Genomic DNA, 26,435 nt, shown 5'->3' with positions numbered 1-26,435 from the left:
AATTACTTAATTGACACAAAGAGAAAAGACCAAAAAGGACAACATTTATTATTTGAAAAAAAAAAACTCTCCTTACACACCCCTCCCAACACTCTTACACACCCCACCCAACACTCTTAAACCTCAGCCAAAATAATCCTAAAACTCTCATTGCACACCCCCTCCTCTCATAACCTCTTCTCTTCATTTTTCCTCCATTAAACCCTAAGTTTTCATTTTTCCTCATTGAAAGTGTTTACCCATTTTGGCAAATAAGTCTTCATTTTCATGAATGGAGCCTTCACTCGTCCCTTATTCGCCTTCCGACGAGGTATGATCGTAATTTTTTGGGTTTTTTTTCGTCTTTTTCATTTCCTGTTCGCGGTTCATTCGGCGAACCAGTACCGAACGTTTCTGCATTGTTCGACAGATGACTACCGAACACAACTAACATATTCGGTGGTTAGCTGCCGAATGAAAATTACAAAAAAATTTTAAAAAATCCATTCGGTGACTGTTTGCCGAATGAACTTATAAATTTCGACAGACACATGCCGAACATTATACATATATTCGGAAGACATCTGTCGAATGAAGTATTTTGTTTACAAAAATCGATATTGTTCGGTAGTCAACTGTCGAACTAAGGTTATTGGTTCGGTAGATGACTACCGAACAATATGATTTCGTTCGGTAAGCTTCTACCGAACAGATTCATTAAGTTCGGTAACCTTCTACCGAACGTACTGTTTTGACATTATTTTCATGTTTTATGTGTAGGATGATGAACCGACTGAGCAATATGGTGGTGCTTCTACTCGAAACAGCAAGGTTGAGGACTACATTGGGGCCGAGGTCGAGGTCGAGGTCGAGGCCAAGGTTTTGACCGAATACTCACGTGACTATAGTAATGAATTCACAACAAACGAGGTATGAATTTGTTATTTGGGAAATATATGTTGCAAATGTAGTTGAAATGTGAATAATGTAAATTACATATGTGTAGATATTTCATTCGAGGGATGCATTGGTTAGCTGGGCACGTGCACAAGGAAGGACGAACAACATAGTCATTGTCATAATGAGGTCTAATACAGCAGGGGTGGGGAAGAAGAAAGCTAGAGTGTTCCTTGGTTGCGAACGAAGTGGTCACCATAGGCCATCCAAGTATGATGCTGATAGTTGTATAGTAAAACGTCCTAAGGATGGTAGGGACTCTACTACAAAAAGATGTGGATGCCCCTTCTCATTAAAGGGTGTGCAAACTGGTAATGAGGATGAATGGATGCTAAGTGTGGTATGTGGAGTGCATAACCATAGAGTTTTAGTTACTGGTGAAGGACATTCATTTGTGGGGAGATTATCTGAAACAGAGAGTTCTTTATTGGTGGATATGTCTAAGAGTTTAGTGAAACCAAAGCAGATTCTGACCATCTTGAAGGAAAGGGATTATTCGAATACAACAACAATCAAAACAATATACAATGTCAGACACCGCAATAGGGTGAAAGAGAAGGCTGGAAAAACTGAAATGCAGTGTTTGCTAAGTAAGTTATCTGAACACAAATACTTTGAGTGGCATAGATGTTCTGGTGGTGATGATATTGTGACTGATTTGTTTTGGAGCCACCCTGGTTGTGTTGATCTCTTACGTGCATTTTCACATGTATTGATCATGGATTGCACGTATAAGACTAATAGGTACCGTCTGCCACTCTTTGAGATTGTTGGGGTCACATCCACAAACATGACTTTCTCAGTTGCATTTGCTTACATTAGTTATGAGAAGGAAGATAATTACATTTGGGCTTTGACTAGATTGAGGTCGTTACTCAGCGATGATTGTCTTTCTGGTGTGATTGTCACAGACCGAGATCTAGCACTCATGAATGCAATCTCTGCAGTTTTTCCTACTGCTAGACATTTATTGTGTAGGTGGCACATTAGCAAAAATGTGATGGCAAATTGCAAGAAAAAGTTTGGAACCAAGGATGATTGGGATAAGTTTTATAGTTCATGGTATTCCTTGGTAAATTCAACGTCAGAAGATGTGTATTTAAGAGACTTACAGCAGATTGAATCTAAGTTCGGTTGGGTTCCTGGAGTTATTGACTATTTGAAGGACACTTGGTTGATACCTTTCAAGGAGAAGTTTGTAGCTGTATGGACAGACACATGTATGCATTTTGGTAATACAACTTCCAATAGGTAAACACTTTCACATATTTGGCATTACTTGTTAATTATTATATTGTGTTGTATATAAACTAACTTGACTCTATTAATAGGGCAGAAAGTGCACACGCGAAGCTAAAAAGGGAACTTGGCTCTAGCCAGCTTCCCTTTGATACCTCTTGGGCACATATACACTCATTGTTAGTATTGCAGCATACACACATCAAGGCATCATTTGAGAAGAGTCGAACGTTTGTCCAAGTCAAAATGAGACAGCCGGAATTGACAGATTTGATTGGTTATGTATCTATGGCGGCATTGACTATAATTGCTTGTGAGATTGGCCGGTAATTTGGATACTAACTCAACTATAATTACTACCATGAACACTTCATTAATGTGATGCTTACTGACTAATATAATTCTTTTCTTTTTGTAGGGCCGATTCAAATCCGACTGGAACATTACCGTGTGATTGCACGATTCGCCATACACACTGTTTGCCATGTGCACATGAGATTTTGTCGTATAGGCGACGTAAGATGCGTATTCCACTTAATTCAGTGCATCCCCGTTGGAGAAAGTTGGATATGCTTCACGAACCACAAGTGATAGTGTCAAATCCACCGGTTCAGTCAACACTTGATAGACTAGCAATATGGATGGAAGGACAGAATGAGGACACTAAGAGGATGATGAGTTTGAAAATAGAAGAGCTTATGAATCCAGAGATAACGGTGCTAAAAGAACCGCGTGCGAAGGTAAAGACTAAAGGGCGCCCTAGTAAAGCCGAAAATTCTACCCGCCGTTTGCCATCTGCCTTCGAGTATGCACTTTCGGGTCAAGGTAGCCACTCACCATCACCTACAATATGTACAGTTGGCACCAATTCACCAAAGAAGATGCCAAAGGCAAGAGTATCAAAATTGAAGGTATATAATTCATTTGGATGATCTTACTTTATTTTACTAATACTCATTGCATAATCGGATTTATTTATATTTTTCTACAGGCATATAAGACATCACTCACGCCATCTGTTCCGACCCACCGGTATACACAGCAATTCAAAGCTAGCATTAGGCCATTCATTACCGGTGCCACTGATGTGAAATCCGACGGTCATTGTGGGTATAGAGTCGTAGCTTTGGCATTGGGGTTGGGTGAAGATGCGTGGCGGAAAGTGCGTATAGATTTATTCCACTCGTTACGGTCATTGTCCATCATATATGAGTCCATATTTGGTCGATCTCGAGTTGCTGAGCTAAAGCATTCGATTGAGTATTTTGAAGAACCTCTTATTGCACCAAAGGATTATTGGATGGACATGCCGGAGATGGGATATGTTATCGCGACATGCTATGGTGTAGTGGTGACCCATGTATCTAGGTCGTTATGCTTAACATGCCTACCATTTAGCGTACACCCAGATATACTAGAAGGATCCGAGATTCGTGAGATTGGTATCGGTTTTGTCAATGACGATCATTTCGTACAGGTACACATTGAACTACATGGTTTGTTTTATTGGATATTTAAATTATCTTTATAGGTACACTTAGTGGATATTTATTCCATATTTATTGAACTCATGTGTAATGCTATTTTATAGGTACACTTAGTACCGGATCACCCCATGCCACCTATTCCTACTGTGTGGACCTTGCATGCCACCGAAAGCGCAAAAATGTGGTATACTAGATACCAACATCGCCTTGAGCAATTCAAAGAATTTGTGTGCCATAGTGATCCATCCACACAAGAGCCAGTGTCTCTTGATAGTGATTGATTATGTTCTGGACTTGATGCATTTACATTGAGTTATGATGAGATTATTGTATTATTTAAATATATATAAGTATGTGGATTTAAGTATATATAAGTATTTGGATATTTGTTTTGCATGAACCTAAGTATTTCACATAAAAAATGAGGTGGATTCAATTATATAAATTAACCATAGTATTTGACATAAATAAAACCTTATCTAGTTACGGAAACTACAAAAATATCAAGTTATAATTATTGGCGGGGACGCCGCCTCGAACCGCGTTGGTATGTCATAGTGTCCTGCAAATGCGTCCCCTGTAAAATATGTTGCAAACTCTGAACCGACTGATAGAGGTAAGTAGGACGTGTCATAGCAACTTCTTCGCCCATGTCAATAATCGGCTGGGTAATCCGTAGCATCCGAGCCTCGCGCTCCTAAAAGCCAAAATATGCGAACATTAACAGATGCAATCGGAAAATGAGAAAATTTATTGTGTAAATTTACGTACCCGATAGTATGCAATATCCGATGTGGCGTGTGGGTCAAATGCACCTCTGCGAGTAGGGTTGTGGACGATTGGATGTGATATAGAGGTGAACCAATCGAGGTACCCTCTCACAGTATCCGATGGCCGCCTCACCGGTATACTGCGCGCCTCCTCAGACAACACGTGATTCCCCCATGCCTCCCACATACCAGCTAAATAGTTGTACATGCGTATGTATGAGTGCGCATTCGAACTTCTAACCCCCTGAAAAACCGCACGTGGTGCAGGGGGGATCGTCTGTACCCTCCCAAACTGCCTAAGTACTCTCTCGGGACAATAAGGCTCAACAACATCAAAACACCTTATCATCCCTGTGAAGAATGCTATAGCTGGCAATGGGTGTGCTTGTCTTTGGGATTTGTATGGTTCCCAAATAACCTGAAAAAAAATAATAACATTATATAGTTGAAAACATAATATAATCCTAAATTTATAAAAATAATTGTAAATTACAAATCTACCTCGTCAGCCGACAAAACATCAAGTCGTTGCCGTATTCTTTGCACTGCTTCAAGATCACTGCCACCATCCCGCCTTGGAGTCCAGCGGAGCGCACGAGGGGTATTCTCGGAATAATTCATATCGTACGATGGACCGAAAATGGTGTGCATGTGCTCGTACACCCAAGCCTCTATCAGTGTCATATATCCGCCGATTTATTTGACACCAGCTCGAGAGGCAAATCCAAACTGCCTAAACAACCATGCTAGGCATCCAGCGCCCCATGCATAATGGCTAACGGTGTCTAGATTAGTGAGCAGTCTGAGATATTGCACTTGTACCCTTGTGCCAGTCTTATCTACAAACAGGGTACAACCCAATAAATACAACAGATACGCCCGGGCTGCACATTGGATTTCATGCTCAGAGTCGGCATCAGTGACATCACTAAAGCACGTACGTAACCACTCTAATCGTACGTACTCACCACCAAAGTCCATTAACTGCTCTGATGCCTGATCCCCACTAACTCCTAAATATGCAGTTAGTAGATATTCACAAGTAATGTTATCCTCCACAAGTGTAGCCACTGGTGCACCACCAACCGGAATGCCTAAAATGTTGGCTACATCATCTAGTGTGATGGTCATCTCACCAAAAGGCAGGTGGAATGTATTGGTCTCCGGATGCCACCTCTCAACAAAAGCGGACACCAACACTTTGTCAACCGTACGATAAGAACACTGCACCAGTGATGTCAACCCAGAATTAAGGACATATCTCTTCAACCGGTCATTATCTGTTCTGGCCCACAACTTCCACTCACGAAGCTTGGTGGTTTTGGACATGCACCTCAAAGGCTCCCGTTCCTAATTCAAACATAACCAAAGAAATTCACTCATTATTACTGCAAGTTGCACAAGAATAAAATACCAACTGTTAAAGATCATACCTCGTTGTTCCAAATTTCAGCAGCTACGTGAGTTCCATAACTCCTCAGCAGGGACGTGTCAATGGGACCTCCCGGGAAAGGCTCAGCAAGCTCATTGGGATTATCCTCATTGTAATCCTCAACCGGAACTTCAGCTTGTTCAGGAACTACCTCACGACTAGCTCGTGCTTGTACTAGCCTTCTTCGCCCAGATGCTGTGGGTCGTGTTCTTTGCATATCATCGGCAACATCGGGGACTTCCCCTCTAGATGAAGATGCACCACGTCTGATTCTTCTTCTGTCCATCCTATAATTTCAAACAAGAAATTGAAAATTGTTTTAGCAAATATATGATTTTTTAAAAGCTTAAAAAAAAAAAAATTTCAACACAGGTGGTTCGGCAGTCAACTGCCGAGCAAAGTGAAACTGTTTGGCAGTTGACTGTCGAACACAGTTCCACCATTCGGCAGATGGCTGTCGAACCAAAATAGGGAAATTCGAAATTTTCCATTCGTTCGGTAGCGTGCTGCCGAACTAATTCAATTTGTTCGGCAGGTAACCACCGAACCAAGATTCATTGTTCGGCAGTCACCTGTCGAACCAAAATATGGGCATTTTCTGATTTTGCATTCGTTCGGTAGGGTACTGCCGAACCAATTCATTTAGTTCAGTAGATGACTGCCGAATAAAATGAATTCGTTCGGCAGACCAGTGCCGAACGAGCTGCGAAATCAGAAAATGGAGGAACCCCGAAAATGCTCACTCCAAAACCCGAAATCCTCCCTACAAATCTAGTGAAACAGACGAAAAAGGTATTTGGGATGGATTAACTAATTCAAATTAGATAAAAAAGTATTAGATTTACATTTACAACTAATGTATTTGAGAAACTCACTGAATATTAGAGCTGTGGTGGGGATAGGAGTGGCAGAAATTTGATGAGGCCACTGATGGAGTTCACGGCGGTGCTGACGACGGCGATGACGGTGGTGATGAAGCCGGAGATGGGTGTCGGCAATGGTGGGTGTCAGGGCAATGGTGGGTGTCGGCAATGGTGGCTGGTGGTGGTTAGTTGTGAGGTGAGATGGGGTGAGGTAGGGGGGTGTGTAGTGTAGATGTGTTTGTGGGGGTGTGTGTTTGTGGGGGTGTGTAATGTTTGGGTTGAGAGGGTGTGTAAAGAGAAATTTAGACATATTTGTGAGATTGGGGTATTTTGGTCATAATAGGGGTGTGTAAAAAAGAAATTTTATGTTTGACAAATTAATAAGGGGTGTGTAGGAGAAATTTGTGTGCAAAGAGAAAATTAGGAGTGTGCAAATAGCAGCACTCTAAAAAAATTATGACTGTTAAACAATCACAGTTCGATATAACCATGGTTTTTAAAGTTGGTACCTAAAGTGAAATAACATAAATGTTTTAATAGTTGAAATGAAAAACCATTAAAATTTGGTACCTAAAGTCAATGGACCTTAAATTTTAAGCCTTACAAATATTGAAAAAACAACAAATCAATAAAAAAAATTATGACTATTAGACAGTCACAGATCGATATAATCATATTTTTTAAAGTTGGTACTTAAACTGAAATTTAGTATCTAAAGTGAAATAACATAAATATTTTAGTAATTAAAATAAAAAAACATTACAATTTGGTACCTAAAGTCAATGAACTTTTTTTTTTCTTACATTTTACACTTTTACTCAATTCTTAAAATTATTCTAAGATATTCAGATGTTTAAAGTTGTTTGTTATGTAAGTATTTGTAATACATTTTTGTCTAAAACAAGGTAGTATTTTTTTTAACCTTTGAAGGCCCAACTTATGGGCAACATGCCAACATCAATTCAAAATAATTCTAGGCTATGGCTGAATTAAATAGGAAAAGAAGCTGATTGTATTTACAACATCCGAAATATACAATTCTCTTTCCCTCCAAAACTTTTCTTGGTCATCTGTCACCAATAACTATTAACCCTGATGCCAGGCTTGCTCCTGGAACAGCTCAATCACTTCTTGCCCCCAACCCGGCAGTACAAGGATATGGGAGGACCGAAAAAATGATGATTGGGGCGGCAGCTAGAGTTACAATGTCAAAATTTGGGTCCAGACTTGCTCCAGAAATATACACTGTACAGAGTGGAAAGTTGGGCTTCAGCCATCAAGCTTTGCCAAGAATTGGCTGAGATTGTATTCTTCAGTGTATTGTGATTGATCCCACAACTCCTCCAGCCCACCAAGAATTGCTTTCAACCCCTTCCCTGTGCCCGTTAATTTCATATCTCGATCAACTTTTCCATCTGGATACTTCGATACAGAAGTTCCCTGGGAAACAAATAAATGTTTAAAACTCGTCATTGACATCCAAAACCAAAACAAGAAAAAGGCAACGAAAAATGAACTGGTAGAAACTTGATTTTGTTTTTTTTAAAGAACCCTTAATTTTATTAGATAAAAAGAAACAAACATCTAAGGAGTTCAACTAAAAACTTACACAAAATACATTAACTAACAAACTAAAAACTCTATTTAAAAAATAACTAATAGAAACTAGTACTAGCTTGTGTGCGTGTGTCCAGCATGTGCAAATGAACTTCATATCTAAATTATACGAAAGATAATCCTGCATTTATTATAGATTCCACATTGTCATAAACAAGCAGAACATAGACCAGCCAGCAATACCTTTCTAGAAGTTTCTGCAGTTGCAAAGAGATCAAGCAATTGTTCTGTATTCATGGTTTTCATACTAGCGTTCTCTGCATTAATGACTGCATTAGCTACGGAAAGCTTAAACTTTTGCAGGCTCATAACTTTCTCTTCGAGAGTGCCGCGCATAATTAGACGATGGACATTGACAACTTTTTTCTGACCTAATCTGTGTGCTCTGTCCATTGCCTGCAAGTAAAAAAGAGCAAATGATGTTGAAAATGGTTCAGCCAGAAAATATATAACAGAACCTCTTACCCATCCCATGCCCCATATGGCCAAACCTGTATCTAATGACCGGGGTTGTAGCATTTTACTCAAAATAAAGACAAGCAATCACGGGAGCTTTCCTGAGTCATTTTAGAGATTTCTTGAATACAAAACTTCAAATGTGATAGATGACGCTAGTGTGTACCGAATTTCAAGAAAGGAAAATCTGTATTCCTTAGAGGATAAAGAGAGCATAAGACAATAACCTGATGATCCCGCATTGGGTTCCAGTCGTGCTCCATGAAAACGAGGGTGTCTGCAGATGTCAGGTTCAAGCCTAGCCCACCGACTGCAGAAAATGATTAAATTTTAATAACATCCTATCTGAATCTACTTTGCATGCACTAGAGAAAAAGAGCCAACCATGAGTTGTGAGCAGCAGGACATCAATTGTAGGATCCGAATTGAAAGATTTGACAATATCAAAACGCTTCTCAGGTTGAACTGATCCATCCAGCCGCAAGTAGGTTACACTGCTTTCAAGCAACATATAAAACCATAAGACCAGTTAATGTTCAAATAAAGATTGTGTGACTTCTTATAAACTATGTCAGTTCCAATGTCAAGGCAATTGTAAAAGTTCACTAAACTAGAGCATGATTGACTATTATAATGTGAAGGCTATATTATACCCACAATAACTAATAATTTCTTGGATCTGACTATTCATACCCCCTCAAATGTTCACTATAACCGCCACCAACGTTTTTACTCAAACTTCTCAATTTTCTCAAACCTCTCTCTCTCTCTCTCTACTCTCTCTCCACCCGACACTGACACCATCATCCCTCCACCCACACTGGCACAAATCTCACCCTCATTCTGATTTTTGGTTTAAATTTTTCAGTTATTTTTTATTTCAGGGAAAATGAAGGGTAAAGTGGGAACATATTGAATGCCCCTTATTTGTTTGTCAAATTACTTGACCGCTTAATTCCTGGCATACCAATTTGCAAATTTTCATATTTAGTCGCCCATTTTAATTTTTCTAGACTGAATAACCAGATTTCTATTTGAAATAGTTAAAAAATAAGTAATAATGTTAGTGATCAGCAAAATTGTGGGTCAAGATTGTGATTGCAAACAAAATGCTAGAATACCTATCCACTCCAAAAAAGTTTTTAATTGTGTTTGTAGATTTAAATCCATAGCACAAATAACTCGGATGTGTCTTTAAAATAGCGACCTATTTGCATCCTGTGTATAATAGAGGTTTAGGAAACTAACCTCTTCATATGAGTGTGAAACAAGTCTCTTTCAATTAAGTCCAGAAATGCCTGCACGATATGTCATTGTATATTATAGGACATGAAAGAAAGCTACACTTAATTAGCTTAAAAAAGAATTAGTCAAACATAAGAGAAAATTACTTTATGTTGAGCAAAAATCAAGACTCTGTGCTGTCCAACACTTACGGCACCTTCAGAACTAGAAGCATCGACACCTATTCCACACTCTTCAAGAATCTCCTGAAGTGCAACTAGTTTGGGGGAGTGGTATGGTTTATGCAATTCTGAAATTGTGTCAGAGCCTCCTGGTAATAGCTCTGACAAAAGGCATGCAATTGAATCTGGAACCTTTTCACCAAGAACAAGCAATGGATGACTACAAAGTTTAAGCAAGTACTGAAGTGCCTGAAACAAGAACATACAACATTCATTAAATGATTGGAACTGACTGAAGTTAAAAGAGAATGATATAAAAAAATAAATAACAAATTTACCTGAAAAACATGTGAAGATGCTTTGGGTGAATCGCTGCGCCCTCCTGTATCTGCTGACTCATTTAGTTTTACCATACTTGAGATCTCTTGTCTCACATGTGAACCAGAAAACTGTTCATACAGTTTTAATTGTACAGGGCTCAGGTCACAGAATCTGTCCTGAATAATTTTCTCAGGAAGATCAGATAAGACTTCATCTTTAGTTCGGCGGAGAAGGAAAGGCATAACCTATTTGGTAGAATATGCTTTTGTTAGAAAAGTACAACCTCTACATATTCTCTGTTAATTTTGCAAACAGTAAAGACCAAGCTATGCATACATCACCAGAAAAAGAATGCCAGAGAACAATAAATTTCTCTCTTGTAACATTCCAGTATTGGGAATAGTTTGGCTATAGACTAAATTTTGGCAGCAGTTTGTGGTGAGATGGCATGGTCAGCTACTTAGGGGATCATCTAACTACTGACAAGGGGTTGGCCAATTCTGAGCACAGCTGGTAAAAAGAGGGGCCGGCTAGTGACCGTTGATAGCAACCCCTACCATTTCAGGGGATAAGTAGAAGAAGTGGGGTAGTTGGGATGGTTAGCAGCCTATTCTTGAACTAGAAAACTAGCTTCCACTGTCAAAAAAAATCAAGCCAATTTCCGCTCTTAATGGTTATTTTTCACATAGCAAATATGTATTTTCAGTTAAATACTCTCCTGTGTTAAAGCAAACACCAGAAAGCATAAATTGTTTTCAAGATGGTTAATTAGCAGAAAATAAATGAAGATAGTATAATAAAAAAGAAAAAATTTAACACACCTGCTTGTGCAGCGCTTCCATAGCAAGTGCTCCTGCTTCAGCATCTTTGGCAGAGCATTTAGGATCTCTGGCAGCTAGCAGTGGTTTTCCATAAGTGGCTTGGAACTACCCAAAGTAACATCAAATCAAAATGTTTAGGAAAATGTGGGTATCAGTAGTACATATAAAAATGTAAATTCGTCAAAGATCCTCAAGAGAGAAATTAGAATCACTTGAAACAAATAGTCTAACGAGGCTCAGGTGCGGAGCCTTCCACTGTGGACTGAGACTACACAAAGGTAGAACACCATAGAAACTTGTTGACTTAATTCACGTTGACAGGCAAAGATATTGTCCTAAGATGTTTTTTTTTGTCTTAGCCACATTAGTGGATATCCCGACTAGTATCGCCAAACATTGATGAAAATGATAAAAAAACAAATAAGACAAGGATTGCCAACGGCCTACGGGTGATGCTATTTGAACCTCTTTATTTGCTCAGTTAGCTCCCAACATTTTTTTTTTTGTGAAATAACTTTATTGTCCCTCATTATTTTTTTATTTTTCCTTGAAATTTCAAACTTTAAAAACTAAATAAAACTGAAAAGAAATCACCATGGCAGTCAGGGCCACTGGCCATGGTGGGGTGCCATGGGTACCACAGTTGAGAGGCGCTTGCCACGCCTTTGTTTAGAGGCGATATCAAGGTGCCTCTGATACCATATTATAAAACCATTAGACCCCAAAAGTTCTTTTTTTCTTTTGGCTCTAGTGGTTGCCTAATGTAGCATTAGAGCTTTAGTTGCAAGAAGTGTAGGGTTCTTTATTAACTTGCAAGGTACACGATGGAGTTGCACCTACAGTATATATTTCTCTCCCTATCTGCATTTTTATGCCTCTCCCCATGCAGGATGGGGTTGCATGTGTTAACTTGATATACATTGTTGATTAATTCACTAACAGCTTAAGTTTTTTTGGTTTAGTGATGATGTAATATGGTATTAGAACTTTGGTTGCAAGAGGTATCGAGTTCGAAACCTCCAATCATGATTCCCCACTTCTTTGTTGGTTTTCAAGGTGCATGGTGGGGTTGCAACTATATGTTTCTCTCACCTGTAATTGCATGCCTTTCCACGTGCAAGAAGTGTTTAACCAGATGTCACATAAATCCAAGGAACAATACAAAATCAACACTATAATTAAACAGAACAAAATGAACAACACAAACCTGTCTCTCTGTTCCAAGAAACCCGGGCATTAGGAAATCAAAAAGGGACCACAAATCCATGATGTTATTCTGCAGCAAAAGGCAAGTCACTTTTCAGGATAAAAGGAAAAATATTAAATTTTCAGGTAAAACATACACCTGTGACCAACCTGGATTGGTGTTCCACTCAATATCAAACGATGCTGGGCTTTCAATTGCTTCACTGCTAGAGTAATTTTTGACTTCGCATTCTTGATGACATGTCCTTCATCTAGGATACAATAGTTCCAGAGAAGCTTTCCAAGATAATCAATATCTTTGCGGACCACATCATATGATGTTATTATAACATTATGCTTATCAAAATGTTCTCGAAGAGAAACGCGATCTTGAGCAGAACCAACATATTGGAGAGTGGATAATACGGAAACATCAATGTACTTCTCTATCTCAAAGGCCCAGTGTCCAACAAGTGTTGATGGGCAAATAATCAAAGATGATGGGAGATTGCTGTCATTTGAAGTGCAACGCTCAACTATGTCAGAAGCCACAATAGCTGATGCTTGAAGTGTCTTACCAAGCCCCATATCATCACATAAGATTCCATGAAGCTTGAAACGTTTTAAGAAAGCCAACCAATTTATACCTTCCTGCTGATACCTGTAACCAACAATAACAGATAAGAACAGAATGTTGATTCAGTAAACTGACAATCAGGGTTCTCAGTGTGGGATAAACCGGATCTTCAGAATTGGGTTGCCAGATCAAACTAAAAAGGGGTGGGGTGTAACCAGGAAGTAAACAACAAATGTAAGAAAACAAGTGAATTTAAAATATATAAAAAACTATAATCGTCCAGATTATAGCCATAATGAAAAAACTCCCTCAAGCCATTACCAATATGATAATGCGCCCAAATTTCGTCCGGATTAAGTGAATACTTTGAAACAGTAACCAATAGAACCAAAACTAGCTGGCTGAACTAATTTGTTTCATATTTTATTGTGGATTCATAATGAGGCACCAAGATGATTAATAAACATCTAAAAAAGAAATAGTACATCTATTCCCCCCCCAAAAAAAAAAAAAATTATGCTCACCCTATCAACTAAATTTTCCCACCCACCACAACAATCTATTTTATTTTCTTAGAAAATAACATAATTCACCACCCCAATATTCCATATAACACAATGACCATGCATGGTGCTTTGCCTGGGCAACCAGGCGAAGGTGCCCACCATGATGGCAGCAACAATTTTTTTTTTTTTTAAATGTCTTTTTAGGTAATTTTATGCATAAAAAATTAGTAATTTAAAATTTATTAAAAGGATAGTGGAATGAGCAAGATGCGTGGTGGGATTAAAATTTTGCTTTATTTCCATAAATTGTTTCTTTTCTAATTTGACCACTAAGATATTAATAACTTTAATATGTAGTGATTAGATTTAATATGTAATAACTTTAATATGTAGTAATTTGACCACATTCACAATTCTAACGAGTCTATCATAAACATGTAGTGATTTGATTTAACCATGCATCATGAATAAACTAGTTACGAACATATCTCAAAAAATGTCCCGAACTTCAAATAGAGTTGTAGTCTTAGTTGTTGCAAATAGAAATCAGATTAAGTGTGTAATCATCAATATGGGAGTTTTCAAGTATTTACCTCCTCAGGGTCACTTTCAGTTCAGTAAAAAGCTTGTAATCATCAATATGGGAGCTGTCAAGTAGTTGCTCCAGAAATTTTGCATCTTCTGCACTTCTGGAGAAACCTTCACTTAGTGCAACAGGTGGAGGGAGGCCCCTAGCCAGTGGAAGAAGAGGTACAAGGGCAGCAAAACTATGTGTCACACTCTGTCTGACAGACTGATCACAATCACTCATACACCTTAGAAGAGGAACAACTAACAAAGGAGCATATGGAACGAGCTCCACACCCATTCCCTGAACAAGCAAACTAATAAGCATGCCTGCACCTTGTCTGGCATTAACAGATGTCACATCCCCTAACATGGGGATGGCATTTTCAATTACAGCTCCCATCACATGCATTGCCATTGACTTGGCCATTGAAGTGATGCATCTAGAGGAAGCTAATCTAACAGCAACATGGGAATGACGAACACACTTAAAGATGTATGGGAGAAGGGTGAGCAGTTTTGGTTTAAGATCCTCATTTAGCATAGGAGCGATAGAACGCACCACCTGCAAGTCAGAATTGAAATAAACAATGAGTCAAAAATAATGTTTCAAGCCTGCAGTTCTAAAATTTTTTGAGGGTCTACCATATGTAATATGTTACAGTAATACAGTCTCAAATTCCAAGACAATGGCTATGGCCTAATTTACAATTAAGTAAAGGTAGAGAGCAGAGAGAAAAAAAAGACCACTAATTGATATTTCAAGACTGTTATGAACAAAATAAACCTTTAGCTGCTTAATGCAACAATGTGCCCCAAATAGCTAGACAAATAACATGAACAAAAAGACATAATGGTCCTTTATTCCACCTTATGCCAAATAAGCAGTTTACTGAATAGGAAATCTTATCACTAGATCATTTAAGAAATTAAGGTTGAGCATTCTTAAACCAGGTAAGTATGACACAAGCAGCAAGAGAACCCTTCAAGCTAGCTTAAAAACAAATCATTCCGAAAATATTGTTTAATTCAGACGAGCGGCCTAGTTAGCATCCCCAAAGGATAAAATCATTATTCTGAGGATTTAGTGAAGCAGCTCTACCCATAAGCCTAGATTTTATCTTTCTACTTTTCTTCTAACACCCTAATCTTATTTTTTTCATTACATAATTAAAAACAAATCAACAGCTCAGCCTAGCCCCTTAAGCTCCTCACCATTTCCAAAACAAAATCTGAGCACTACCAACACTACCTTCTATTATCTTAGACATATATCCATACAATAGGAATTTTTAGAGCTCTCAGACTCTAGTTTGCAGACCCAGGACATCTGCGTATCATATCATGCATGTTTATTTATTTTTTCTTTCAAGATCACCCATAACCCCTACTATTCTCACTGCAGAGACTTGTTGCAAATACTTTGCCTTGATTATGCAACCTGACTGGTCATGGAAGTAATCCTGAATCCCCTCACTTAAGTTAAAGAGAGGGAAAAGTTCTCCGAATTATTTCCAAAAAATAATACTGAATATTCATACAGAGAACACCTTTTGACAAATATCGACACCGATACACTATTGCACACAAAAATTGTTAGTACTGAAGGCCATAACACAAGATTTTTACATATGAAGAATAATTGCAGGAAAATAATTCTTTTATGAATGTTAGGAAAATAATAACCAAAAAAAAAAAAAAACATGATAACAACCTGGATATTGTTTATCAATATCTGGGGATCTTTCACAGATTCCATAGCTTGTGTAATTTTCTTTTCATCTGCAGGACTAAGGGACTCAATACTACAAGGCTTGAGGACTTCAGTGAGGCAATCCCACAGTTTAGGAAGCTTATCAAATAATGAAGCACCAAACTTCACACAAAGATGCCTCAATGCGAGTTCAGATCCTCGTCTGCTAATAAAGCCCTCCACCTTTGACCGGTCTTCACTACCAGTCATCATATGAACCTTTGATTTCTGCTTACCAGTATTAGTCCCAAAAGAGAGAAGATCTTGATCATCAATAACATCTATGGAACAGATGACTGCAGCTTGTGGTGTCTCACAAGGATCCATGCATGTTAAATTACAAATATTCTTAATTAACTTATCATTTGGACTAGGCCTACGTGAAATACAATGAGAAATAAGCTCTGCAAGTGCCTCAGCTGCCTTCTGTTGCAGTATTTCCTCCTTCCAAAGAAATTTAAGATATATTAGATTCAATAAGCATCTGTATAATTAAAAAAAAAAAAAAAAACATTTATATCTAGAATATTACCTGTTCTCTTTTGATGCAAGCCATCAAAGGCAAAATAATGGGATTCAATCTTGAAGGAAGCTCTGACATCCAAACAACCGAAGCAGCAACAAGAGAAGAGACAGTAACATGCAGATTGCTCTGCAGATTGTTCCAGAAACTAACAGTGAGCAAAAGGCAACCTCTCGAATATAATTAAAGCACTGGAGATAAGCTGAAAACAAAACCCTCATTACAGATGAAAAAACGTTAGATACTACATAAAGCACTTAAAGAAGCATATCAAGAATCAGAAATTGTATCTCAGACAAACCTGAACACATTTTAAATATCCAGAAGTTGTCAGAAGTCGTTGTTTTGCTGACTCTAGATCATCAACAACGTGCCTTTCCAAAGAATCATTCCCCACACTATCATTACAAAGCATCGGAAGTTTCGATGCAAAATTAATTGCATCGTCCACGCTCAAGCTTTCCAAGTGAATTTTAGTAGAAGACAACAGACTCTCAAACATGCCAGATGATTCAATAGCATGAAACAACTGATTAGCCTCACAACGCATCTTACAATATGTTCTTGAAAGCTCGGCATAAGGAAGAAGCAAATCTTTTGTGGGGAAAGAAGGATCGGAGCATGTTAACAAATCCAACAACCAATTTTTGAGATGGGTGGGAAAGGCGGGCATAACTCCAGTGTTTTCAAAAACACCCCCAGTTTTCATCTCTTTGAACCAAGAAATAAGAACCATAGACGCCACCTGATTGAATATGAATGAATAGATTTACCAATATCAATAGATGAAGGGACAGATGGTGAAAATTTGCATTTAAAATCAAATGGTACCTGCCGTTGTACACCAGATAAAGAGGTAAGGGCATTCATCAGCGGATCAATTACATAATGCATTGAGCCTTCCTGAATTCTGGAAGCAAAAACTCCCAATGCTGCTGCTGTAACCACTCGGGTATGAGTTACCGACAATTCGACATCTGCGCCAACAATTATCTGGATATTATTGGTTGAAGCATCTCCAGCTTTTTCCTGTGGAATAGACCCCTTTGCAGATTCGAATCCAGTGTTTATACAGGACTCATTTTCAAGTTTCACAGCTCTCATTTTAGCTGCTGCTTTAAAATGACTCTTTCGAGGGAGAGCAACAGGCCAAAACATTTTTGTAGGATCTAATGCTGAACCATATGAAGTAGTTGCAAGTTCTATCCAAGAGGACATATATGACCTTGCAGCAATATCCAAGTCCCCTACTGGGCTCTGGTATTAACCAAATAAGCATCAGTAATACGTTATTAAAAGCATAAGCATAAAGCAATTCTTTATGTGGCCAAAAGAACGAAATGACAAGCAAGAGAAATGCATAATTCAGGGAAATGTGCACAGACCAGAGCAAATACAACTAGTGGTAAATCATTTGAAGTTTGGACAGTTAGGAGCGACAGAAACCAACGTATTTATAAGTGCTTCTAAATATAATATGCATCAACTGATCATATTTAAAAAATAATGACACAGATTTTTGAAATTTAACAAGTTTAAAGAAAAGAAAATTAGTACATAGTTCAGCAATTTTGACCAATTTGAAGCAAGTTGCACCATTTTTAACAAGGCTCGTCAATTTATAATAATAATAATAATTGTGGTGATGATGATGATGATAATAAATATCTCTAGTTGAATAAAAAAACTAGGTTGGTTGAAAGGCTTTCCAATGTCTTAAGTAAAATTCCTGGTTTTTGGATAAGTAAATGATTTAGTGAAAGGAAAAGGTTGCATCTTGAGTACTTGAAAAGCTCGTCTAAGCTCACATTTGTTATTAAAGCAACATAGTGCAGGGAGTAAAGCTCGTCTAAGCTCATATAAGTGCTTCATAGTTTAGTTGTTGGGGGTAAATGCTTTCTTAGTGCTTACACTACTTAAAAGGATACTAGTGACAGAAAAACCAATATGAAAATACTCGTAAGCGAGCATGGAAATACGTGATGTCCATAGTACATATAAATGCAGAGATGTGGTAACACAGTTGTTGTGTAAAAGTAAAGGGGTCGTTCCTCAAATGTTTCAAAAAAAAAAAAAACTCCAAAAAATAGTCACACTAATGTGACACGACATCACATTTTCTTATCTATTTGGTGACAAAAATGCAAAAACAAGAACCAGCTAAATACAGAACCGATAAGGAAAATAAAAAGTAAAAATATAATGAAAGCCATTCAAAGTCACCAAATAAAAAACCTGAACAAGGAGCCTCCAAACCCTCTCTGAACGTTTCAAAATTTCATCATTTGATTCAAGCAGCAAATTCTGGAAAACAATCCTGAGGGTATCGCCCAAGATAAAAGAAGGCCAAAATGAAGTACTTGAGGGCTCAGAAATGTTCCTTTTGTATCCTGCTTCAAGTAGTCGCTCCTGCAAATTAAAATGCATAGTAGAGAGCATCAACTGTAAATATACATATACTTGCACATACACACACAAAAACAAATCTTTTACCCTGATGCTCAGTTACACAGTATAATTGTCATTTCAAAGTGAGTCATATTATGCTTAATGGGGATTGGCAGTGTCCTGCTAGATCTGACCAGCTTCTCCTTATGTGTATTGGTTGTCTTCTTTTTTTTTTTTTTTTCATAAGAAACATACTTTCATTAAAAAAACAAAACAGTACAACGTACAAAGCAGTGAACAAGATGTCCACTAACCTACAAGCTCCTAGACAACAAACTCTAAGAAAATAACATATCCAGGCAAACAAAGGTTTAGGAAAAATCTCCCTAATACACAACAGCCCCCCAACTAACTCACAATTAAGTGCCATAATCTGGTGCAGACACCAAGAAATCTGCCGTCTTTAATAGTGGTGACGCTTGCAAGGCCATTGCAAAAGTGTAACAAACTTGGTTTATGCAATGCATCATAAGCATGCTTTCATCAGATTAAACAGATTTTTTTTTTTTTGTACAGGAAACAGAATCATTTTATGGAAAAACAAATAGTTGACTGAGATTTATAATTTATTTATTAAAAAAAAAACAAAAAAGTTGACAACTGTACAAACAAAACAATAACAGAGTGATGAAAAATTTACCAAAGTGCGGATTGCTGAATAACGGACTGATGTGATACTATGCCTCATAAAGGGCCACAGTCGCGGTGCCAGTGTCGATAACATGAAAGGATTATCCTCGGAAATTAATCTTTCGCCAGCATCATCAATGTGACCCAGTTCATTTAAATCAAACTCTAGGTTCTCTTTCAATGTCAATGCCTCAAAAATCTTCGGAATCATCTCTTCCTGGGAATAGATTTCTGCCAACAGATTCATTACGCTGCAAAAAGATACACAAGCTTTTACAACTCCTTTAAAAACATAACTTACTTGATCAACCAAATCAAAAGCTAATTAATCAACTAATTGTGATCAAATAAAAAGACGAGTACGGAGTTTCCGATAGACACTGAGATTAGGATGATGGAGGACATAACTGGCAGCACCCTTTAAAAGTTTATCCGAGGCCCAAGCTCTGATTTGAAAGAAATGAAAAGATAATTCCTCTAAGCAAAAAATTTCCAGTTTAAAGACATGAAATTCCCATTTGGAGCACAGAGTCTAACCCAAAGTTACCAGATCGGATGTCGTCTGTCCGACCTTGATCTGGGTCACGCGACCCTAAAAGTACTACAGAGAAATGGACAACCCCGACCTCCTTTTCCATATACTTCATATTTAGTTTGTATTCTTCTTCAAATATAGATATATAGACCATACTTAAGATTTTTTTTAAAATGAAAAAGAAAAACTAAAAAATAAAAAAGCAGAGGAAATTCAAATTTCAGAAGAAAAGCAAAAGGAGAAAAATAGAAAGGTAAAGAACTATAGAGAAGAAAAAGCCCTCTTCCACAGAAGAAATAGCTACAAATGGCTGAACTTGGAATTAAGAATCTATTTAAAATGAGAAATCGAATTAAAAGTTGGACTGCCAAGATCAAGAAAAGATTGAATTAAAAGTTGGACTGCCAGCTGCCTCTTTGATTATGCTTGCCAGCTTGACACATTTCCTTATGCTGTCAAATTAATTAATTCCCACTATCTCACATTCCCACATCCCTATCCCAATTAATACCACTCCAAACTACTAAGTAATGAAAAATATTAGCATTGCTCATCATCAATGGAGAAGCCAACATCACACACCAAAAAAAATAAAGTTGATATTAGAAAATAATGTATAAAAATATAAATATTAATTGATGTACATGTAAAATATACATAATTATATACAGTAATGAAAACGAAATGTGACCCATCATACTGTACCAACTATGTATACCACTAACAACCGTGTACCAAAGAAACTATCGTACCCCGTTCCCGTTCCCGTTCCCGTTCCACACCCCAGCTTGACCAACGGCCCGGGGTAGCACTGGTTTAACCTAATATCTGGAGTTCTGCTTGAAAGATTTTCGGGTTGGACATATTCCTATTTCTGTAACCTGGAGTTCACTTAAAAGATTTCCTGAATTATCAAGCAGACATAATCCTAGAGTTCTTGCTGGATATTTCTGTCAGTTTATTAATGTCTTCCAACTGGAAATTACTCAAGGAGAACAAAGAAATTAAAAGAAAATTCCTCTAGGTCTAGCATCCTCAAATAATTCATGAAAATAACCTCTTTGTTTGCTGAATTGAGTGTGCACAGGCATATGCTGTATTAATTTTTTCATAACACATATATTAACTTATTGCAAGCATTACCTTAAAAAGACTATGATGCAGATATTAATAGCAAACGAGACTAATACAAACTAATATAAGAAAATATCTACTAACAAGTACCTGCTAGTGGATGGACTTAAATCATCCAAATCAAGTAATATATCCCAAAGAAGCATCACTATAGAATGCAATGTTTGACCCTTTAAAGCAACAATAGCCGCTGCGGTAGGTATTAAGGCATCTGCAGCTACTGCACGAACATCATCATCAGGGTCCTCCAGGCCAGCCTTACATGCAGGGAGGACCAGGTCAAGCAAGTTATGAAGCATTTCCTGGTGTCACGAAAAGAACCATGGCAACATTATATAGTAAATCATTTTTTTGTAAGAAACAAAATTTTATTCGATCACAATAATTACATACAAAGTGGACAAGATATCCTCCAAAAACAAAATATACACAACCAGAAAAAACAGCATTATGTAGTAAATCATGCAACTTGAAAAAAAAAAGGGTAAACTATAAAATGTGTTTGACTAGAATCATAGTAATGCAAGGACCAACCACCAAAGCAATAAGAGAAAAGTTTGTTCACGAGTATCCCCAAAGCTTCTCTCCATCTTCTCTACACCCGGATTCCAAAAGTTGGGTGACCTCAGATTTCCACAAGGTAGGCCCAAATACTTGAAAGGGAAATATCCAACCTCACATCCCAAAGCAATAGCTGTAGTGCATTAACACCCCCTGTGACCTTTTCTTAGATGTATCTAGGATTAGAATAGTTTAGCAAATAGCAGAAAAGTACCAGCAAAAGTAAAACACAAAGAACACCAAGATTTGTTCTCAAGATTCGGCTGACTTTGCCTACGTCCCCATGTGATCTTTAGAGAATCACAGCTGCACTCTGATGATTAGAAACAGAGTTACAAGATCTTGTTGAAACCCAAGACTCAACCCCAACCTGCAGCCTCCTCTTCTCTCTCTCGACCACTCTGCTCTCCCCTCTATTCTGGTGCTTGAATTAATTATTCTCAAGGCTTGCTGCAGCCTATTTATAGCTTATAGGCTGCGGCATACAATTAGGTTACAGCTGGGAATCCTATTCCTACTAGAATTAGGTAATAGGCCTAATTAACTAATTATAATCCTTGTACATTTAGGAAACACTTAGAACTACCTTCCTTAACGAGGAAAGCCTTCCTAAAAACTGTACCCTACTAGGAATTACCCAAATTGCTACTTTCTATTTTGTATTCCTTCCAGAAGCTTCCGGCGAGCCAAACACAACAATCTCCACCTTGGTGAGTCGGAACCAAAGCCATGAATGCTGCCCCTTCGAAATATTCTACCAGTCTTTAAGTAACTCCGAAACAATCCTCCAAGAACCCTTTCACCTTGGCAAAACCTTTTGCCTCAACGCACCGTAAGTGAGAAGGTGCTCCACCTTAATCTTCAACGACTAACAAGATTGATCAAGCTCAAGCAATGCTTGAATTTATCTGTTGGCACTGGCTTTGTAAGAAATCTACAACATTGTCACTTGTGTGCACCTTTTCTATACAAATCTCCTTTGAATCCACCCAATTTCTGATCATGTGGTACCTCACCTCAATGTGTTTAGATCTTCCATGAAAGACTTGATTCTTTTTCAAATGATCCATAGAACCACACGAAGTAACCTTCCTTTGGTTTTCCCTTGGATTTTGATCTACTTCTGTTGCTGTTTTTCTTTCCCTTCCTTTTGACCGACCCCTCTCCTTGCCCTTTAGCATAAAGGCCTTGTGACTGAGAGCCTTCGGTTAAGTCATCTAGCTTGGCATATGACTGGAGTACTTGCACAACATCATCAAGCTTTAGAGTCTCCTTTCCAAACATTAAAGTAGTTTGGAAATGCTTGGAAGAAAGTAGCAGAGATCACAGCAGGATGATAGCCTTATCATCATCCTTGTAGACTTCTTCAGCCTTCTGGAGATTTGCTATGCAATTCTGGAACTCACATATATGATCTGCAACATCTCCCCCTTCTTGTAGTCGAAGTCCGAATAGTTCATCCTTTAAGAAGAGTTTATTGGACACAGTTTTGCCCATGTAAACACTCTCCAATTTTTCTCATGCTTCTTTTGCTGACATCTATTCCGTGATGTGAGACCTCACAGATCTTGTGAGATGGATCTCTATTGAACTCTTGGCCTTCTTGAGAACCTTGTTCCATGCTCCTTCCGACGTGGTTGTTGGTTTTTCACCAGTGAGTGAATCATCCAGATCCTGCTGCACCAACACATTCCTCATCATCTGGCCAATCTGTAAAATCATCCTTGCCATTAAACGGCTTTAAAGCAGGCCTTATATCCCCTAAGTCCGTGCCTCTTCCTCCTCTAGACATCGCTGAAAACTTCTAGCCTAGGCTCTGGTACCAATTTGTAGTGAATTAACACCCCCTGTGACCTTTCTTAGATGTATCTAGGATTAGAACAGTTTAGCAAATAGCAGAAAAATACCCTACTAGGAATTACTCAAACTGCTACTTTCCTATTTTGTATTCCTTCCAGAAGCTTCCGGCGAGCCAAACACAACAATAGCCAATCTGAAAAACAATCACATCCTGAAACCTACCCCAAAAAATCCTACACCCTTTCTTCTCTTTCTTCTTAAGAAATATAGTTAAAATTGATTGAAAAAAAAAATAGCTCCACCATCGTTCACACTTTATTATATGAATTATGAACCTATGGCTAAATATGATAAATTATCAAGCATAACCAGGCCCATATTTCTTTGCACATATCTTTTATTGATAGGAAACAAAAACTTCTAAACCACCACAAAAAACTATGATGTGCATCAACCAACATATGATTTTCATTTTATACAAAACAGAAAAAATTATCTCCGGATGGTGCATCAACCAATGCAAGATTTCCTTTGATACAATGTCCAAACAAATGCATGTTATAAACCTATATTCTATCAGATCCCAATATATCTCAAAACACTGCTGGCAGAACCAAATGCATACCTTCCGCACAGCCACCAGATACTTAATACCCAATAGGCTTCCATGACGAATCTCCCATTCTGGTCTACACTGAACAAATAGGAATATCAGAAGCACAAAAACCACAACACCAATAATGATAACCAAGTACAACAAGTATGAAGGCCTAAGAGCATGGCAAAGGCATTAGATGGCATTTACCTGCATCTTCAGCAAGATATTCAATGTTTCATGAACTAATGTGGGATGCATGTACTTGAACACAACACCCAACGCTTGTGCACAGGTTTCACGTACGGGGGCAACTACCTGATCAGAGACATAATCTCCAAACCTGCAACCATATAATAATCAAAAGTAATTTACATTATTAAGATAAGCATACACAAAAGTTTTCATGCTAACAATCACAGTAGGAAGTAGAATCTTGAGAGATCCAAATAATTCAGAGTTAGTAAAATCAACAAAAAGATCAGCCCAAAACTTTTTAAATAAATAAATAAAGAACGCTTGATATTAAACCATACCGGTCTAGCGACAGAACACACAAGAAACGAATGGCACAATCTTGAAGAAATTCACAATTTTTAAGCCATGAATGCCTAGCCAGTTTAACCAAGTTCATCAGCTCACTATTTTCAGTAAGACGCTTCAGCACATCCATTTTCTGAAAGGATCCCATATTGTCATAGTGACCCTTCAGCTCAGTTGTATTGGCTGGTTTCTCAGATGGATACCGCATAGCATTGACATAAGACTCGGGCTTCACCTTAAGAGAGCTGATATGAAGTTGACCATTAATCTGTCCAGAAGGCAAATTACACCCGCCATCTTCAACCTGTATACTGATATCAAAATCCCCATCCTTGCTGGCAGAGACCGTTGTATCCATGAATGGAGATGAAACATCTTCAAACTTTGGCTTTTTTAGTTTCGGTCCAGATTCATCAATTGGAACTTTCGTATTCAAATCAATCTCTCTGTTTCTCTCCATTGTATATGATGTGCATTTATTTTCTAATTCAACAAACAGTGCACCATCCAGTCCCAAGTCAGGCATAAATACTCCAGCAGAAGCACCTTGGTGGGTTAAAATTTCTCTCAAAGCCATCACACTACCATGGCGTACCTCCCAAACTTGGAAAAAAAATAGAAAAAAAAAAATGTAAGACAAAATATCACTGATTTTAGACAGAATATCACTTAGAATCAATGATAATAGCATGTTATAAAACATTTAAAAAAAAAAAAAACAGCACACCCACTTATGCCCCACTCTTTACAAAAGAAAATATTACTAATATAAGCCAACCTGGATCAAACATATCTAGGATTAGTTGCTCAACAAAACTATGGAATGGCCACCGTCCGTCTCCATCATGTTCAAAGTTGTCTTCATCATGACTGAAGTCCATAAGTTCCTGCATAATTGATCAACATTACAATGCAGAAACTTATACCCTGACACAGAAGAAGACAAAAGATAAAAAAAGTAACCAAAGTAATTCAGCAACTGAACAATGATTAGGAGATTTACACCTGAATATCATAAGATATGAAACCTCAATAACAATAGCAAATGTATAACTAAATAAATCCATAGCATGTAGAATTCGGCCTGTAGAAGTCTATGGAATTTTATTACCAAATCTCAAACAAAGCAGTGCATCAATTTACTTGCTAGTAGAAGCATGAACCATTCAAATTGTAAAAATATGAAGAAAATTGATGGTACATCATTTCAACAGAATATATATACAATCTGCAAAATTTTAAAATATGAAAACTATACATATATATATTAATATATTATAGTCTATACTATAATAGGAAAATAATAATTCAAGCTTACCTTATTTTTATTAGAAACAAACTTTCATTAAAGGAAAAAAATAACAATACAACCTATAATGCAGTGAACAAGACGTCCACTAACCTACACCTTCCAAGAAAAAAAACTCTTGAAAGAGAAAACCCCAATCATACAAAAAGTTATGAGAAAGTCTCCCTAATACACAACAGCCCTCCAATTAGACAAGATTACAGAAAATGAAAAATCCCTAAAAATTGGGGTAACTGATGCCCATAAAGAAGCCCATAATCGAACTCTCTCCCACAGAATATGCACCTCTTCCTCCCTCGCATCATCAAAAATCCTTTTATTTCTCTCCACCCAAATTACCCACAAAATGGCCATCATAACACATCTCCCCAACACCATCCCCTTCTTTTTCCCTTCAAAAAACTTTAAACTCTCTTACAAA

At 37.7% G+C, this 26,435-nt stretch overlaps 2 protein-coding genes across 3 annotated transcripts; one reads left to right on the top strand and one right to left on the bottom strand.

Annotated features, from left to right (window-relative positions):
* Positions 1-271: 271 nt before the first annotated feature.
* On the top strand, positions 272-2,191 carry LOC147295931 (protein FAR1-RELATED SEQUENCE 5-like). The gene is made up of 3 exons (XM_086254693.1): positions 272-310; positions 760-909; positions 986-2,191. Exons 1-3 carry the CDS (start codon positions 272-274, stop codon positions 2,189-2,191), a joined length of 1,395 nt encoding a protein of 464 aa, XP_086110819.1.
* A 5,386-nt stretch (positions 2,192-7,577) lies between these two features.
* Positions 7,578-25,622, bottom strand: RGD3 (ROOT GROWTH DEFECTIVE 3). 2 transcript variants are annotated; one of them, XM_086247304.1, is made up of 22 exons: positions 25,484-25,622; positions 24,699-25,308; positions 24,373-24,505; positions 24,193-24,261; positions 21,297-21,508; positions 19,548-19,788; positions 18,695-18,868; positions 17,291-17,716; positions 16,761-17,204; positions 16,469-16,588; positions 15,898-16,380; positions 14,210-14,748; positions 12,705-13,194; positions 12,556-12,624; positions 11,349-11,453; positions 10,545-10,772; positions 10,192-10,455; positions 10,049-10,098; positions 9,185-9,294; positions 9,028-9,110; positions 8,528-8,740; positions 7,578-8,167 (listed from the first exon to the last, which is right to left on the bottom strand). In XM_086247304.1, the coding sequence occupies exons 1-22, from the start codon at positions 25,596-25,598 to the stop codon at positions 7,997-7,999; spliced, it is 5,349 nt and encodes a 1,782-aa protein (XP_086103430.1). In that variant the 5' UTR covers positions 25,599-25,622; the 3' UTR covers positions 7,578-7,996. The 2 variants fall into 2 exon arrangements, with proteins under 2 accessions (XP_086103430.1, XP_086103438.1); XM_086247312.1 differs by lacking the exons at positions 24,699-25,308; positions 25,484-25,622 and having other exon boundaries at positions 24,193-24,256; positions 24,373-24,446.
* Positions 25,623-26,435: the final 813 nt, after the last annotated feature.

Source organism: Dryas octopetala, chromosome 1 (assembly GCF_963921425.1).
Source record: "Dryas octopetala chromosome 1, drDryOcto1.1, whole genome shotgun sequence".
Taxonomy (NCBI): domain Eukaryota; kingdom Viridiplantae; phylum Streptophyta; class Magnoliopsida; order Rosales; family Rosaceae; genus Dryas; species Dryas octopetala.
Note: the sequence above shows the minus strand (reverse complement) of the source record. Positions and strands in the feature narration are given on the sequence as shown.